This window comes from Rattus norvegicus, chromosome 6, assembly GCF_036323735.1.
Source record: "Rattus norvegicus strain BN/NHsdMcwi chromosome 6, GRCr8, whole genome shotgun sequence".
Taxonomy (NCBI): Eukaryota; Metazoa; Chordata; class Mammalia; order Rodentia; family Muridae; genus Rattus; species Rattus norvegicus.
The window spans coordinates 125,346,951-125,363,956 of record NC_086024.1 but is presented as its reverse complement, the minus strand read 5'-3'; the positions used below and the strand labels follow the sequence as shown (position 1 = coordinate 125,363,956).

Below are 17,006 nucleotides of genomic sequence, written 5' to 3'. Positions count from 1 at the left end.
ACTTTCCCCCAACCCCTGACAAGGGACGCTGGAAGCCTTAGTCTTGTGTGGTTCACTTCCTCCTTTATGAGCTGACTTTAGAGCAGCCTCAGGGTCACTTCCCTGTCCTCGTGACACATCCCCAACCCTGGACCTATCCTCTGGAAAATCTACCCAGAGGGCTGGTAGGAGTGCGTCTCATAGCTTCTCCTGACTCATTCCTGCCAAAGCTCCCTTTCGCCAGATTCAAAATCAGCCTAGGATGTTCCACCCAAAGCCCCCGGGCCCTCCCGTTCCGGTGACTGCTGGTTACAAGAAAGGACACAAGCTGTGGCTGGAGAGTTTAACCAGGCCAGCAGGTACTGCTCACCGGCAGCTCTGGGAGTAGCTCACCCCAGGTTGCTCAGCATTTGTGGGTGGACACAATGCCAAGGCCTAGCCCTGCTTTGTCCTCCCACCAGGCTTTTCAGGCCCTCGTAGAAAGGAAAGGTCAGGCTGTGGGAGCTCTAGACAAAATGAGGTGAGGCTGGGACTTTTGCTCAAATTCCAGCTGATTCCAAAGAGCTGCTGTGGCCGCTGAGGGACATCAGCCCCTGGCCTCTTCCTCAGTGTCCCACGAGAACAGCATGGTCAATCTCAACCTCTTCCATTTCGGCTGGCGTGGATCTTATTTCTCTCGTGAGGTCCCCAGACATGAACGAATGCTGTTTATCATTAAGGGAGAGCTGCAGGAAAGGAGTGAGACCCTTTTCTTGCTGCCCTGCGGCTGTCAGGGATGCCCTCTGCAGGGTAGACCTCAGGTGCCATGTTGTCCAGGTGGACTACGTGGCTCTGGTTACAATGACCACCCACTGTTCTGCTCCCCTCTCCATCCTGCCTCTCGTGTGGCTGATCCCTTATTCCAAGGAAATCCAAGTATCTGCAGTTTGGGCTTCTGACCCTTATTGTCCCAACCAAACAGCAGTGGAGCCCACCCCTCCCAGACGTCAGCCACAGATTGGCCATTTCACAGTGTAAGTGAGCCCACAAGACCCCTTTTCTTACCTGCTGTGTGAATCAGGGCTATTTACACAGCATCCTTTATAATAGACCAGGGATCAGGGAGCTAGGAGGCCTGCTCAAGGGAAATCTCATTGAGCATAAAACACTCTGAAATGACAGTGAAAGTCAGAAGACATAGGATGCTTTACCTAGAAGTGGAAACAATGCCTCCTTATTGATTAATAAAAGCCAATTTTCTTTGGTTCCTTGTGAGGTATCTGGGGGCACAGTTACCGTAGACTCATACCTTTGGAGTCCATCTACCTCAGCTGCCCATGGATTTGATCCGTTCCTCTCATTTTGAATTCAAGAGAAAGCACAACTTCCCATTCAGTCACAGTAATGATGTATGGTGGAGAAACGGGGGCTCCATGACTTGCCTCTGTCAGTACCCCCTTCTTCCCGAATGCTGTGTCTTCAGCAGCTTTCTGTCTACCCTTCGGAATGAGCACACCCCTACCAGGAGCAGGCACCGCTGTGCACTCTACAGTCCTGATCGTCGCTTCCCACACATCCCTCGACAGTGCCCTCATTCTGTCTCAGAACTGAGGAGCTCCCAGACCCGTGCTTTCCACGGGGGATTCTCACTCAGCCACACTACCTCAGGCATTGCTCTTCCCTTGCTGCAGCTTTTGGCTCATGCGATGCTGGCAGCGGTCGGCTAATTTTGCACAGCCACTGCAGCCTTGCTCATTTAGTAAAGACCGGGCTGCAGAGCAGAAGAGAAAAGGAAGCTCAACCCAGCCGTGGTGTAGCAGGAGTGGCTCTAGGCTCAGGTTCTGTCAGGGAGAACCGAGCTGACAGGTGGCAGTATGTTTTCACCAAGAGCCATGCTGGATGCTGATTTTCCTAAACCCCAGGGCATCTGACACAGGAAAATCACACAGTGCTGACATCAGAACAAGGTCTCAGATAAAGCCATAGCAACTTTCCATTGCCTTGGTCCTGCCACTCTGGGGCCCAGGGCCAAAAGCCCCCACTGCACACAGGCTCTTGAGAAGCTGTAGGTCATCTTGGTGTACATTTGGTTTTTCTCTAGAATTTAAATGTATCAGAATAGAGATTCTAATATAATGAATTCTACATCACTAAGTTATGTGTTCGTGTATATATGTAATATATATGGTAAGAATTTTTAAAAGTATAAAGCATAAACCCTGATTAAGTTTTATTAAGCAGACAGGTACTACGAAGGCCCCATTACAGAATATGACATTGCTTCTGTTGTCCCCTGGCCTCACTTCTCCCCCTAGTAGGTTCCAGCCAGTGAGAAGCAGGAATCAGTGAGTGACAGTTTTGAAGCTATGAGTCATTATCTTTCTTTTGGAATAAGTCAGTAGTTCCTGAAATAAAGGGAGGGAGAGGGGATCATTTTCCTTTCTTTTGCCTTCAAAACAGGCTGTGGGGTAAGGGGGCTCATCTTTAATCATTGCTGAGTATCACCAGACACCAATCCAAAGCAAAACAGTGTTTCACTGACAGTCTGATGCACTTTGGGGAGGTTTCCGGTTGCAGCTGTGGTGGTCTTTTCTTCACCTCATCCCCTGCAGCTGTCAGGCCTGAGGCCGAAGCTTTCTTTCCAAAGGGCCAGCCAGTGCACATAGCAGGAGACCACCCAAACAGTTTAACGTTCCATCAGTTCCATCACCACCACACTGGGACCATGGGACATGCCATTGTGCTCGGCCCACCGCACCTTGGGAAACTTGAGTTTTCAAGTGAAGTTGTATACGTGCTTCTTAGAAAAAACAAATCTGTGGACTAAGAAGAGAAGTGTGTCTGCTGCAGGTTAGAGATGGGTTATTTTCAGGGGCGCAAACTGCTGAATCTGTGCCCAGGTAAACCACAGTTATTTTTACTCCATGATGTTGCAGAGCAATTAAATAACCGGTGGAAAACAGATTGGTTTTCTTTGAAAAGCACTTGTATCCTATTCAAGAGAGGAGTGACTTATTACATGACCTCATTTTTTTTTTTTTTTTTGCAGCTTATGTGAGTATATTAAAAGCTAGTTTTTTCTTTGTGCTTCTAAAGGTTTGTTTGGTTTTGGTTTTTTGGTTTTTTTTTTTTTGTTTTTTTTTTTTGTTTTTTTTTGCTTTCATTCTTTTTTTTCTCTTTCACTTTTTAGTGTCAGACTCCTCCTCCTCCTCTTCTATCTCAAGAACCGAATCTCCTCTCCACCTGTTTGTGTCTTCTCCTCTTCATTCTCATCCCAAACCTGACATCTTTGTGTGGCCCCCTGCTGCTCATTCATTAAGTGACCCAGGTCCCCACCGGGAACCTTCACTCTGTAAATGTGGTTTTTTTCCTTCCTTCTTAGAACCCCCTCTATTTGCCTTTTGTATTATTTTCTGATAATCTTCCAACTGATAAGCTGGCTAGGAAACCCTGTCCATGTGTCAGGGAAGGATCTTGCTTATTTGAAAATCCAAAACTATTGCGAGCAGCAGGAAAGCTAAGACCGCAGACAGCGGCCGCACTCTAACCTCCCCTGGGAAGTAAAGGACTTGGACTTGGGAACCAGAGCAAAGGCTTCTGGGTCCTGGGCCCTTCCAACCTTCCCTGGAGCACACACAAAGGCATGAAAGGAGGATTCCTACCACAGAGGTAAGGGCTGAGGAGATGGCTCTGCTGACAAAGGGCTTGAGACACAAGCAAGGACACCTACATTTGGTTCCCACCTTAAAAGCAGGGAACAGCACTGCAGCTGTAACCCAGTGCTGGAGGGACAGACAGCAGACTGCCGAGGGACAGACAGCAGACTGCTGAGGCTGGCTAGCTGGCCCCCCTATTTGGTGAGTTCCAAACCAGGAAGACTGCCTTAAAAAGTAAGGTAAGCAGGCAGGGTGTGGCAGCACACGCCTTGAATCCTTGGGAGGCAGAGGCAAGCAAACCTTTGTTGAGTTTGAAGCCAGCCTGGTCTGTGTAGCAAGTTCTGGGTCAACCAGAGCTACTTAGTGAGACCCTGCCTGAAAACAAGACCAAAATAGACATCTCACCTAAGGTTATCTCTGCCCCCCACAAACACACGCACATGAACTTACACACATGTGAACCCTCTCACACACGCATAGGCACACACACACAAGAACAAGCAAGCTATAATATTTTGCAAACAATCCTAAAATGTCTGCATTTCAATTGGAAGTTAATTAATTCCAACCTCATGTAACAGTGAGAGCCGTGAGATGACATTCACTTGCCTGTCAACACTGAATGGGAGGCTCTTAGAGCTCTGCTGCAGAACCTTCCACTCCGAAGCCAGTGCCAGCAGGTTACAGAGCACATTTGAGAAATGTGTTGGAAACTGGTTTTTACTTGCAAAGGCAGGGTTTCTGTCACAAAAGTGTGGAGTCACTGAATAGCACCTTTGCCTAATCTTGATTCTAAATAATACAGAAATTTTGAAAGTCTACTTCAGGAAGTACCAGGACTCAGGCAGTTGTTTTTTGTTTTTTTTTTTTTTAATCCCCATATTAAACTGAAGCACACTGGTTGGTGAAGTCCTTGAAAGGGACCTAAATATGGTGCTCACCGAGAGAGCCGTGCTGGCTTTCCTCCCTCCATTATTTAATGTGCCTCCTGCCAGCCGTGCCGGCAGATTTCATCTGCATCTGTGATTTATATGGGCTCATCTTTGTTCCAAATGCTGTTACATGCTGAACAAAAGCCCATAACAGGCTGCTGCCAGGAGGAACCACTCTGTCTGGTGTGCTCTTTAGGGTGGCTGGTACTGTTACGTAAGCTTCCATACAGGTCAGGATCAAAGGTCAACCAGAGGCACAGTCACACCAACAGTGACCCTTGACCTCGCTCATCTGCATATGTCATAGTCCAAGCTTTGCTTTTATGGCAGCCCAGTTCTATGAAAAGGAAGATAAAGTTGATATTTATAAACTGTTTATATTAACTTTTTATCTACCTCAGACCAGCATTTTCTCTTAATACAGAGCCTAGGGGCAATTGCCAACTTCAATTTTTTTCGAGGAAAAAATTTTTTTTCTCTTATATTGGCATTTGTTGAGTTCATTATCTTAAAGGAGACCCGGTGGTTCTAGAATAATGTTATGTGTTCCATTGCCCACTGTTTGCACCGACTTCAGCACCCTGCCAGGTTTTGTCACCCCAGGAGCCCCGCGCGTTTCTTCTAAAATCCTGGCTCGTACAGTGGGGCCTTCAGAGTAACCTAATTAGTATAACCTTGGAGCAATGAGGACCCACTGGGCCCCCTGCCTGATGTGGCTGCTTCTACCAGTGCTCTGTGGTTAGTCTCAGAGAAGCCCTGAGCCATGGTCCCTTCCTCAGGGAGTGCCTGGCTGGGAACCAGCTGTGCACAGGATCTTCCTTCCTCATAGATGCACTTGTTCATCTGGGAAGGAAAACCACTGGTCATAGAGGTTCTTGATCTAATTGTAAAGGATTTCAGCCCTCTTGCCTAACAATGAAAACTGGCCCAGCCCTGCACACCAATGGACGTAGGATTACAGTTAATATGTGAGGAGATCCAAAACCTGCTGGTTTCATTGTTTTTCTCTGCCTTTTGGAATTTCCTGCTTTGGAAATTGCACACGGCATTAACTGGTCAGTTTCCTTGTGCTGTGAGATGTCACTGTGGAAGGGGATGCCCGATCGGCCTTTCTTTACTTAAAACAAAGTCATTGTTAGTGGAAAAATAAAATCTGGTTCCAGCCAGCCAGGCTTACAGTTGGAGGGTTACTAGAACCTTCTTTGCATTTTTAAAGTTTTACTTTTGAGTTTTCAACTGTTTTGTTCCTTGGTTTTAATTTTTGGTTTGATTTGTTGTCCCAAGGCAACTCTCCAGAAGCACATTTTCATGGTTTTCCTTCCCTCTTTTCAGTTAGTAAGTAGTCCTCCAATCTATTAACCCTCCCAGGGTCTCTGGAGTCACGCCTCCGCCACTGTTGAATGTGTACTGTGCTTTCCGAGTGTTGGGAATGTTGGGATGCTATGATCTCTCCTGCCACCTCCTTGTCCACTCTGCCACCTGGGCACACTGCCTGAGACTCCAGGGGTCAACAGCAGAGCAGTGCTGCTCTGAGGACTACAGAGGAAGAGGGCATGGGGAGCAGTTTCGTTAGGGTGCATGGCGAGCAGAGGCCGCCTCTGCATAAGGGATGTGTGACTCCCAGCCCTCCCTCCAGAGTGGATGTGGAGAGGTGGCTCCAGCCCTTCACAGTGCTCTTCCTGAGGACTCGGCACCCACATCCATTAGTGGCTCATTATGGCCTGGAACAGCAGCTCCAGGTGCTCAGATGCCTTCCTGCGGCCTCAGAAGTCATGTAACATGTGGTATATATGAACACACACACACACACACACACACACATGCACAGATAGTAAGCCATATGCATTTTGATTACATTAAAGCTCATCACAAAAAAATTTTTTTCACCAGGCCCCTTTGAAACCAAGTTACACTGAGAAGATTAAAAAAAAAAAAAAAAACATTTCCAAAAACTAGACTATATTAAAGCCTTTAACTATTGCTTCATTTGAAGCTTACAACATTTATACATTTATACCAAAGATTTAACTTTTTTTTTCCCCCAGAGCTGAGGACCGAACCCAGGGCCTTGAGCTTGCTACAAGTGCTCTACCACTGAGCTAAATCCCCAACCCCTATACCAAAGATTTAAACATTTTTCATAAATCAGGTCCAAGTCTCTGAGAAGGGCCAGTTCTGTAGAAGGTGATTCCTTGTCTGTAAAATGTAAGGGAAGGACTATGCATTGTGAAGTTTGACAGGATTTGACCTGAGTGTCAGGCCCAGCCACAACTCATCCTGAGATGTAGCCCTGGAAGTGGAGACTCTTGAGGAAGGGCCTCTTCACACAGAAAGTCCTTCCACACTGCCTCTCCCTAGGCCCAAAGCCCAGAGGCCCTGTTCTTGGCGGTTCTAGCAGTTCCAAGTGGGGAGAAAAAGATGTAGGAAGTTTCGTTCCCCTCTCCAAATATGTAATAAAAGCAACAAGGATGACTGGGGCTTTTGGCTCCCACCTTCCGATGTAGGTGAAGGCTGCCACCCTGTTTAAGAGTAAATTCCCTGAGAGGAGGACAGACAGCAATGAGACAGCGTAGTCTAGATCAGATGGAGAAGAGAGGCACTTTCTGACATGCCGAGTGATGGTTTTACATCCTCAAACATTATATCACAATCTGGAAGTAAATAGTCAATTGCATAGTCTACCCCCCGTTCCTCCTTAATAACATTAGTGATGATCAACACTGTTTCTGAGTCTTTTCAATTTTTATTATTTTATTTACATTCCCCTATTTTTGAATTTACAATGAAAAATACATTATACATCCTGATAAATACAAACTTTTTCAAGTATAGCCTTTCTTTGTTATTGACGTTTAGTCAATATTAATTTAATATAATTTTCCTTAATTAGTTCTGGGGTGCCGTTCTTTAAACAGGGCTGAATGGAATTATAAGCAGTTGGCAAGTCAGTATAGATGTGGGTACCACAATGGTGGGTAACCATGCCAGGCTTAGAGCAGCCTCCCTAGGCAGAGGGCACTTAGTAGCTCCAAAGTGAACGTGCAGTGAGGTGGGTGAACCACCGAGGAAACATCTGCCCGCTGTAGTCCTCCAGAAGGTACTGTCTCAACCCAGAAGCACCCTGACAGCTGGCTTCTCCCTGCATGCTTACGAATGACTTCCCTTCATGCTTGTGTGTGACCACTTGGCCCACCAGCCTTGGCAGCACTGCTCCAGCCTTGCATGCCCACTGGAGACAACATAGCCCTGTCTCTCCTTGCTTCATGGACTCCTGCCCCAAAGCTTTCCCCTGGCAAGAGCTTCTCCTTCTCAGAAGAAGACATTTTGTCTGTGTTAATAGATTGAAACTCTGTGAAGGTCTGGGAAACATTCATCTTGGAGCTGTGGGCACGGACATCTTAGTGTATCCCTCCCTCAGGGTAAAATGGAAGTTCTAATGGTGGCCAGTGGGAGGCAGTGCAGGCTGTGGGGATTAGTGGGGGTAGCAGTTTTCTGCTAAGTGCTGTGGCCTGGCCTTGCTGTCAGTGGTGGACATGTACGGAGAGAGGAGACAGCGGTGCTCACAGATAAACATGTATAACACAGTGGAGACCACTGCCTCAGCAAGCAGGATGGCCTTGGAGGATAGACAGACAGACCAAGTCTAACCCCTTGGGGGCCATGGGGGCAGAAGTAAAACTTCTGATTTTTATCAGAAGATACAGATACAGATACAGATAATATGCCTGTAAAGATACAGATATGTAAAGATACAGATAATATGCCTGATTTGGTGGCTGAAGTAAGAGCGGCCTCTCTCACCTCTTCTTCCTCCAAACATTGAGAGCTGTTGCTGATCTCATCAGGGCTGGTATGGCAGAAGCAGGTAAGGCCACAAGAAGGTTACAGCTGCCAGCAGGCTGCAGTATTGGACAGATGGCGTTTCTAAGCCTTGCTTAAGAGACAGTCTTGTCCTATTAACTTGAGAATGTTTTAAGGAAGCTAGCTGGCAGGATCCTTAGCCATTCAGATTGCTATTAAGAACTGGGGATCTTTGGGGGTAGGCAGGGATTACTGCTTTCTCTCCTTGTTCTGATTGTTTTGGGGACACAACTTCTAGGTGGTAGACACTGAATAAAGTCAGAAAACACTGAATTGTTAGGGGACAGGGAAATGAGCTCCAAGCTCCATTAACAAGTGATTGCTACACGCCTGATGGCAGAGTGCCTTGGTTCCTTCTCAGAAAAGATGTGAGGAAGGCAGGTATGGGCTGCAGCAGCGGGAGGCAGAGAGAATGTGCATGAGGTGTGGGGTGGGGTGTGGCAGCCACATGTTCCATCACTCTCCCATGGTCATCACATGAAGCAATCCAGTCAGTCCTCCAGGGCCAGGCTCCTGCCAAGTGTGTGTCCTGTGTGTCTACTTCTGTCTCCCTTTTAGTTAAGGATGTTTCTCACACATAGCATGGCAACTGTCCATTGCTCCTAGCTCTAGGATAAGCACCAGTTCACCAGGTAGACAAGATTTCATCTACTCTATGCTGAGAAGACAGGAGAAGTGAAAGGATTGCAGAGGTCTTCCAACCACAGCCGTTTGTCTGGTCCCACCAGGCAGTTTAAAAGGGAGCCAGAATAGAACGTGTGCCCTTTATCCAGGGTCCCTATTTGTGGAAGTACAGGGTGACCACATCTAACTAAGCCTCCTAATTTCATCTAACAAAATTGTTGCTCTAGGGTCCCTTTGAATGATGAACTCTGGTGGATAAGTAGAGCTCATATATAGTCATGTGGAATTTTTATGAAATCAACCTCAGGCATCTCATTCCATATAAACAGCTTGCCCAAGGCCCCAGATGAAAAGCAATTGGAGCCGACTATTGCTAGTGGCCTACTTATGGCAGGATTTCTGAGCAGCTCTCCTTGTGATAGGAAACCTCAGAAGGGTTTCGCAGCCTGGATCTGCAGTGTGTGGGATCTGAGGCCTTGGTTCTCCACCCACAGAGAAAGGTCTTCCCACCCTGGCTCCTGGTGTTCTGGACCCCAAGGCAGCCGAGCAGAACTAGAAGAAACTCTGGATTGGGAATCAGAACAGTTTTTTAAACATCACTCCACCTTTTTATCAGGTGTCCCAGGCAGCCTTTTCTCTTCGGAGCAGGAGGTTAACAAAATCTGTGAGCCAAGGAAATTCAGGCTCCTTGGTCTAGGTTGTCTCATCCCTTTGGACCATTTGAACACTTAGCTCACAAACCTTGGGCCAACTTTTAGGGCATAGTCTCACCTGCCTCCGTCAGCTCCAGTCGAGCTGATCCGGCTTTCCCCTGCTGGGTCATAAGGGAAGGGATGCTTTATCTCCGTGGCATGGAGTAGCAGCTGCAGCGCAGGGCTGGGTTACAGCACCGATAAGCACTTCTCAAGTTCGTGTGATGAATAAGAGATGTGAGCGGCCTGGGCAGGGTACCTGCTCATCTGTTGAACCTGATAATTTGGAAACATCTTTCCAGAGTCTTGGATTTCAAGTTGGAAATATGTCCTTTTAGTCTTCCTGTGGATTTCTTTTCCAAGACACTGTCTCCACTTTTCCCCTGGGTCAGGCACAGTGTGCTTTTGCTTTGGTGAGAAAAAAAGAGTCCCTTAAAGACAGATGGAGAAGCAGCGTTTCCAACCGTGCCCACATAAGTCAGAACCACAGTATATATTCCTGCTTACCTCGCCAGTTCTACTCCACAGTAAAATAGCTGTCGTGCTGTTAGCAATGCCTCCAGACTCTAACCCAGAGGAAGACTCACTTGCCATTGCAAAGAACAGTGGATGCTGACTGTCATGTACTCTGGCCACCATTACCTGCTATTAAAACCCTCTGCCTCTAATATCTCTCCCAGGATCATCATAGCAAGGCTCTCTGCCCTGTGACACATGTAACAAGGAATTGACCAAGAACAGGAAAGGATTCCTGACCACCTTCCTCATCCTCTCTATTTAATGGTTTAATTGTATTAGAGAGAAATAGAGAGTCACTAAATGACATCACTAAGTGACATCAGTGTTTAATTCTGTTCCTGAGATTTCCAGCAGTGTGACAGATTCGCTAAAAAGCCCTTGGAAGTCATGAAGGTCAGAGCCTTCCCCCATTACTAGATCAGAGCCCACTGACTATCTTTTTGGGTTCTTTTTTTTTTTTTTTTTTTTTTCGGAGCTGGGGACTGAACCCAGGGCCTTGCGCTTCCTAGGTAAGCGCTCTACCACTGAGCTAAATCCCCAGCCCCAGACTATCTTTTGAATAGAGGGCCATGCCACTCTGAACATGCCCCATTGCATCTGAACGTCATAAAAAGATGTCTGTTCACAACCACTCTTATGTTTATTCTACAAGCACCTACCCAGTGCCTTGTTGAAATGACCTTGAAAAGCCTAAGCAGAAGACACCTTGCTGTCTTTCAGAACCACACAATCACATAAAGGAGACAGAGGCATCCATCTACTTTGCAGCCTGTAGACTGCATGGTGAGAGTGATGCTCAGGTGGAAGGACCCAAGGCCTCGTGCTCTGAAGGGACAGCAGGAGCCTCGCTGCAGCTTTCCTGCAGGAGGTGGCCTTTATGGCTGGATGTAGAGATTGGGGTTAGAACCAGCCAGTGTTTGCATTCTGGTTTTACCACCAACTGGCTGTATGGCTCAAGTGACCCCTCAAGTCTCAGTTCTGTCACGTAAACAGAATTAAGTGGTGTCTAAATGTAAAATGGTCTTTAAAATCAGTCAGTACCACTGTCATCATCATGTGCCAGACCTTATTCAGAGTGAAATTTATTATTATACTAAAAATGAATTAATTCTGCATATTATAGATACTGCACAAAGAAAAATGATTTGGTCAGGAATTCAGGTAGGATCTTGTCATTCCTTTGTTGAGCAAAAGACAAAACAGCGAATCCCAAAAGCAACACTGTCTCCTCCAAAACCACGGGCCCTTTAGCAAGGGATCTGTAGATTGTGGGACAAAAGGTTGCATGGTTCTGCTGTAACTGTAGTGCATCATTATTTTAAATAATCAAAAATGAACATATTAAGCATATTCTAGTTCCCAATGAGGCAATACCATTAGACAAGACCCAATATATCTCTTTGGAGTCTTCATGATTTTGTAATCCAAAAGGGATCTAAGACAAAAAGTCTGAAAACTTCCAGAGACCTCTAAGCCAGTGCATGACATTGTCTCAAAAAACAAGTGGACAGCTCTAGGAGTAACAGCCAAGGTTGTCCCATGGCTTTGCACACTCACACATGTGCATATGCACGGCATGCATATAAGTATGCGCACGTGTACACACACACACACACACACACACACACACACACACACACACACACACAGTAAAACTATTTGTGACAGCTGAACCACCTTCCTATTTTTGAAAAGTATTAACTCTAGATGTGCTTTGTCAAAGCAGGGTTGACTCACAGCCAGGCTTCCTGAGTTTCTCCTATGCAGCATCACCATGCCATCCGCTCCCTTATTCTTGGGCAGCAGCTTTTCCTGACGAACCCCAGGGACCCTCCTGTGGCTGCTGTCTTCTCTAGGGTCCTCCAAGGCCTGTCTTCCTATGGTTTATCCATGGAAGATAGAATGACTTTCCTTCTACAGATTTTCAGTTCTATCCATCAATCCCCCATCAAAGATCTGAGTGCACGTAGATTTCATCTTTCAACCTTATTGAAACATTTCCACAATATGAGTGGACAGTTATTATTCTAACACCACTCTTTGTTTTGTTTTTGGTTTTTTGAGACAGTTCTTACTGTGTAGTCCAGGCTAGACTTAAACTCAAAGTCCTGCCCCAACTTCCTGAATGCTAGGATTAGAGGCATAAAATACCATACATAGTTTGCCATGCATATTAATAAGTAACCCATTAATAATAATAATAATAGTAATAATAATAATAAAATAAATAATGGCATATTCCAACTGAGACACTTCTTACGTTTACAATTTTATATTACCCAGTGTATAATTTATTTGCATAGTGAACATTTATCTTTACATGTTGTCACTGTCGTAACTTTCATAAGTTGATCAATGTTTGTCACCATGCTGAACTTCCTGATAAATGATAAGATAAGAACATTGGAGGTAGCCAGGAGTGGTGTCACGTGCTTTCGTCCTAGCACTCAGGAGGCAAAGGCAAGCAGATGTCTTTGAGTTCAAGGCCAGCTTGGCCTACAGAGAGAGTTCCAGGATGGCCAGGACTACACAGAGAACCCTGTCTCGAAAAACCGAAACCAAATAAAAATAATGTAGGTAAAAGTGTCTATAAGTAATTCTAAATTGAAGTCACTGAGTGTTCCTCTCACCCCTGGATGCCTCTAAGAGTGGATGTTGGGAAGAAGTGGGGCTCCAGTCATCAGGCCCCCACTCCTGTTTTGGTTCATGCACCACACCTAGCCTTCCTGGTACATGTGCCCAGTGGCCTTTCAAGACTGCAGGTTTTTAGAAAATAGGAGATGTTCAAAGCCCAAGCATCGTCGTCTACGCCAATGTTACCTGGAGAACAGGCAACTGTATACAAAGAGGGCATGTACTACTTCTCCAGGCTTAACTCAGGTCATGGAACTTGATTCTCCATCCATGGTCTCACCATGTCTTGAAGGGAAGGATGCAGCGATTAGTAGGAAGTTGCTGGGCTGTCCAGCCATCGATGGCAGACACTACCCTAGGAGCAAGCATGGCCGTCCCCTGCTGTTCCCCATGCAGTGACTGGGTCTAGGCCCTAACAACAAGGGTGCTTTGTAACATCCCTCTGTGTCATCCCCGATGCTGTTTGCCAACCTTGAATTCCTGCTGTGTCAGGCTGTTCTCCCTCCCAGCCCCAGCACTCACATCATGCCAGACTGAGCTCTTGGAGAGGGCTTAGCATAGCATGTGCCCTTTGTGTTGATTAAAGGAGCAGCCAGGCAGAGGTGAAACTGAAGTTCTAGCCCATCACGGTTGCTCCCCTATTTCTTTAAGAATAATAACTCACATCTTGGGGAAGGGGCATGTGTATGTTTGTACCCATGTCTTTGTTTGGAAGGGGGGTGTCACTGGTCCCCCCTTTAATCCTCACACAGTCTTGCAACCTCCCACAGGCTCCGTCCATGCCACGTCAGTAGCAGCCTCAAGAGTGGAGCAAGCACTGTCAGAAGTGGCCTCGTCTCTGCAGAGCAGTGCTCCCAAGCAGGGGCCACTGCACCCCTGGATGACGCTGGCACAGATCTGGCTCCATGCAGGTACCGTTCCTACTCTTGACCCCAAGGGCCTCTTCCCCTACCCATTCTTTCCCGCCATCAACAGATCCTGAGACCGCTAGCTTCTGCAGGTGCCTATTCAACTGTTTAGCCCAGAACTCCTCAGCTGTGGGGAGAAATCAAAGCTTTTGTGGCCAAGCACCAAGCTGATACTGTGTCTGTACAGGGACCTTGTGCTGTCTATCCTCTACCTCCTCATCCCAGTCACTGACTATACTTGACCCAGGCAGTCAGTAGAAAATCAGACTGGGGACCACTGAGGGATTTGCAGGTCAAGGGGTACTAGAGAGGGGTCCAGTGTTGCACCCCATGCTGCCTCTCTGCAGGTGAGAGTGAATTCCACCGGTACTGTTTCCCAGCTGGGTAGACTCCAGCTCTGCCTTACCTCTCAGTTCATTCATCTACATGGCGGGGTTGCAAAAGGACCTGTCTCCCAGGTCAAGGAGCACAATGCTTGGCACGTCTCAGTGTTCAGTCTCCAAGTCCCTGGGCAATGGGACAGGAGCGTTGATGTCACAGATGCCTTTATCCAGGGCAGGGGAGGGTGCTTGGTGTCCCCACTTCCTGCCACAGCCATGCCTGGTAACCTGCAGAGAGGGAAACAGTCACGGAAGTATGATCCCCTGTGCCCTGGTTTCATGTAGCAGTCGGGTGTCTGTGCATGGTTACCCACAGTGCAAATCTAAGAATTAAGCATAGCATGTGAAATTTAAGCAACTCCATTTCACATGGAGAGCTCCCAAGAAAGTGATGGCTATCAGCATGTATGCATATTCCTGTCTCAAGTTTAACCACTTCATCTCTGTGACCCTGGTGGTCCTTCTCATTCTTACCACCACCAGGGACATGCTTGGAGCCCAACTGACACTAAGAAGGGTGCCTGTCACAAGATATCCATTTATTTCTGCCTTCATTCTCTGGCCTAGTTGTGTGATATCCTCCCTTGTGTGTCCCTTTAGCAGATATGAATGTGTGAAGGTGTGGCCAGCCACAGAACTAGCCCGTCTGCATTTTCAGTGTTGGCACCCTTAATTAACCCATAACAGCTGCTGTAAATTAACAAATTATATTCTTCTAAATACACAAGAGAGCTGATTCTTATATGTATGTATATAATTGTTCCTTCTCCTCCACCCACTCTCCAAAGAGGTCAAGGCAGGCTGCCTCTGAGAGCCAGGGCCCAGCAGGAAGGCCACTTCCCAGCTTTCTCCAGAAAAGCCCATACCCTGCACAGGCGTCTGCTCGGTTCCCTGTGTAGACAGTGACCCTAGAGAATGCAAAGGGACTAAGTGTTGTTTAAGGTCCAGACCAGGGAAGCCAGACTGAACATATGGGGCTGGCACAGGGCAGAGCTGTCGTTCACGTGGGACTTGAAGTCTAGGGTTTGAAAAGCACACAGTCAGGCCTGCATAGGAACTTCTTTTGCCCACGGAGCCGTCTCCAGCCCCTTTTCAGAACAGCTGGGCACTATAGAATGCCGGAAAACTTAGCCTAGTGCAGCAGCCTCTCCTGTGGGTTGCAACCCTTTTGTCAAACCTCTTCTCCAAAAATATTTGCATTACAATCATTAACAGTAGCAAAATTACAATTATGAAGTAGCAGTGAAAATAATTTTATGGTTGGGGTCACCACAACATGAGGAACTGTATTAAAGGGTTGCATGCAGCATTAGGAAGGTTGAGAGTCACTGGCCAGGAGGGTATTGACATCTACCCCACCCCCATCACCACTGTTGGTTGGCCAGGGCTGTTGCGTTTCTTTGCATACAGTGAAGAACTCAATGACAAAGACACTTTCCAGTTTCATCACTGAGGCACAGGTCAGAATGATCATCTCGTTAACATGATCGTGCTAGGTGTGGCGTTGGAACTGTGGGATGGAACTATGGAAACCAGATGCCGATCTTGCCTTCCAGCCTCTGAGCAGCTCTACATGTGTACGTGCAGTGGACATAGCGTGTCCTGTGGGTGGATAAGGCCAGGTAGACTCAGCATGTGTGCCCTGTTGACTCTTTCCAGCCAGTAACTTACACGCTTGCATAGTGCTTGAAGGGCTGACATTAAAAGAAAACAGGTGGCTCCCACTGAACTGGGGGTTCACCCTGTGCAGCCTGTGCTTGACTGCTCTGAGAAGCAAAATAAATCATGGAAACTGGGTAGCATCAGCCTTCTGTGGCCAGCATCAGCTCTTATAGGACTACAGAGCCCACACTTCTGCAAGGTTCAGAGAAACTCAGTCAGGACCTGACTTCCAAGGCTGTCGTGCTTCTGGGTGTTGGTGAGCATGTTCTTACCTGGTTGGTTTTTCTGAGAGTAAACTGACTGAGAGTAGTGGACCTTGTGACAGGAGACTGTAGTGGAGGTGGCCCTGGATTTGAGTCTCTTGGGAAAGAAAGGTCTCTCTGTGACAGTGTCAGGTCCCGGCCATCTGTATTGGGGTTTTGGGTGATGGCAAGAAAACTGTGACCTGGCCCATGAACCTCAAGAACAAGCCAGCTGGGACACAGGGAAAGGGGACACTTGATATAGGGAGCCTTTTCTTCCTGTGTAGTGTGTGGCCCCTCCCCTTACCACCTCCTCATTCTTCTTGGAAGCCTCTGACCCAGGGCCACAGACTTCCCCTAGGATGCCTGGCAGCCAACACAGCCTGGTCTATGCATGTTTGGGTTTTGGTTTGTTTAGACAAGTGTCACAAACTCATTTAAATAATTCTTCAGACAATGTACTTTGATGGCACACAAATGAACATGTGGGAAAGATGTAAAGTGACAAGGCTCCCTTGTCCCTGTGCCTCAGTCACCTGCTGCAAACCCTGGTGGCAGTTCTAGCACCTTCCAGAGGTTTCTACCCATCCTGTGCTGTGTCTCTGCTGCCCTCTCCCCATGACATCTCCCAGTGTCTAGGAGATCATTGCAAGTCCGCCTACGTGGTGCTGACTTACACTCCTTACAGCTGCACAGTATAATTCCATGGGAGGAAGCATTATGATGTCAGCAGTACACTGTGGATTAGCGTCTGCATCATTTCTCAGACTTTGCCATTGCAGACAGCGTTTCAGTAAGTATACATACTGTTCTGTCTCTAAGATCAACTCCACAGAGTGGACTGATGGGTCAAACAGAATATTCTCTTTAATTTGGATAAATGCAGTCATGTGTCCTCCCACAGAGCTGGACTGATTTCTATTCCAGTAAGCAGCATA

At 47.0% G+C, this 17,006-nt stretch overlaps 1 protein-coding gene across 9 annotated transcripts in view; it reads left to right on the top strand.

The window, feature by feature from the left end:
* The window catches only part of Ttc7b (tetratricopeptide repeat domain 7B), a 211,833-nt gene that overhangs the window by 164,887 nt on the left and 29,940 nt on the right, over positions 1-17,006 (top strand). For 5 of the 9 annotated variants that reach the window (XM_039112520.2, NM_001401371.1, XM_063262125.1 and 2 more), the window contains 3 exons: positions 3,149-3,310; positions 5,831-5,881; positions 13,647-13,787. In XM_039112520.2, the coding sequence (XP_038968448.1) occupies positions 3,149-3,310; positions 5,831-5,881; positions 13,647-13,787 (354 nt within the window). The remainder of the gene's footprint in view (positions 1-3,148; positions 3,311-5,830; positions 5,882-13,646; positions 13,788-17,006) is intronic. The other 4 variants (XM_063262123.1, NM_001401373.1, XM_039112527.2 and 1 more) reach the window with 2 other exon arrangements.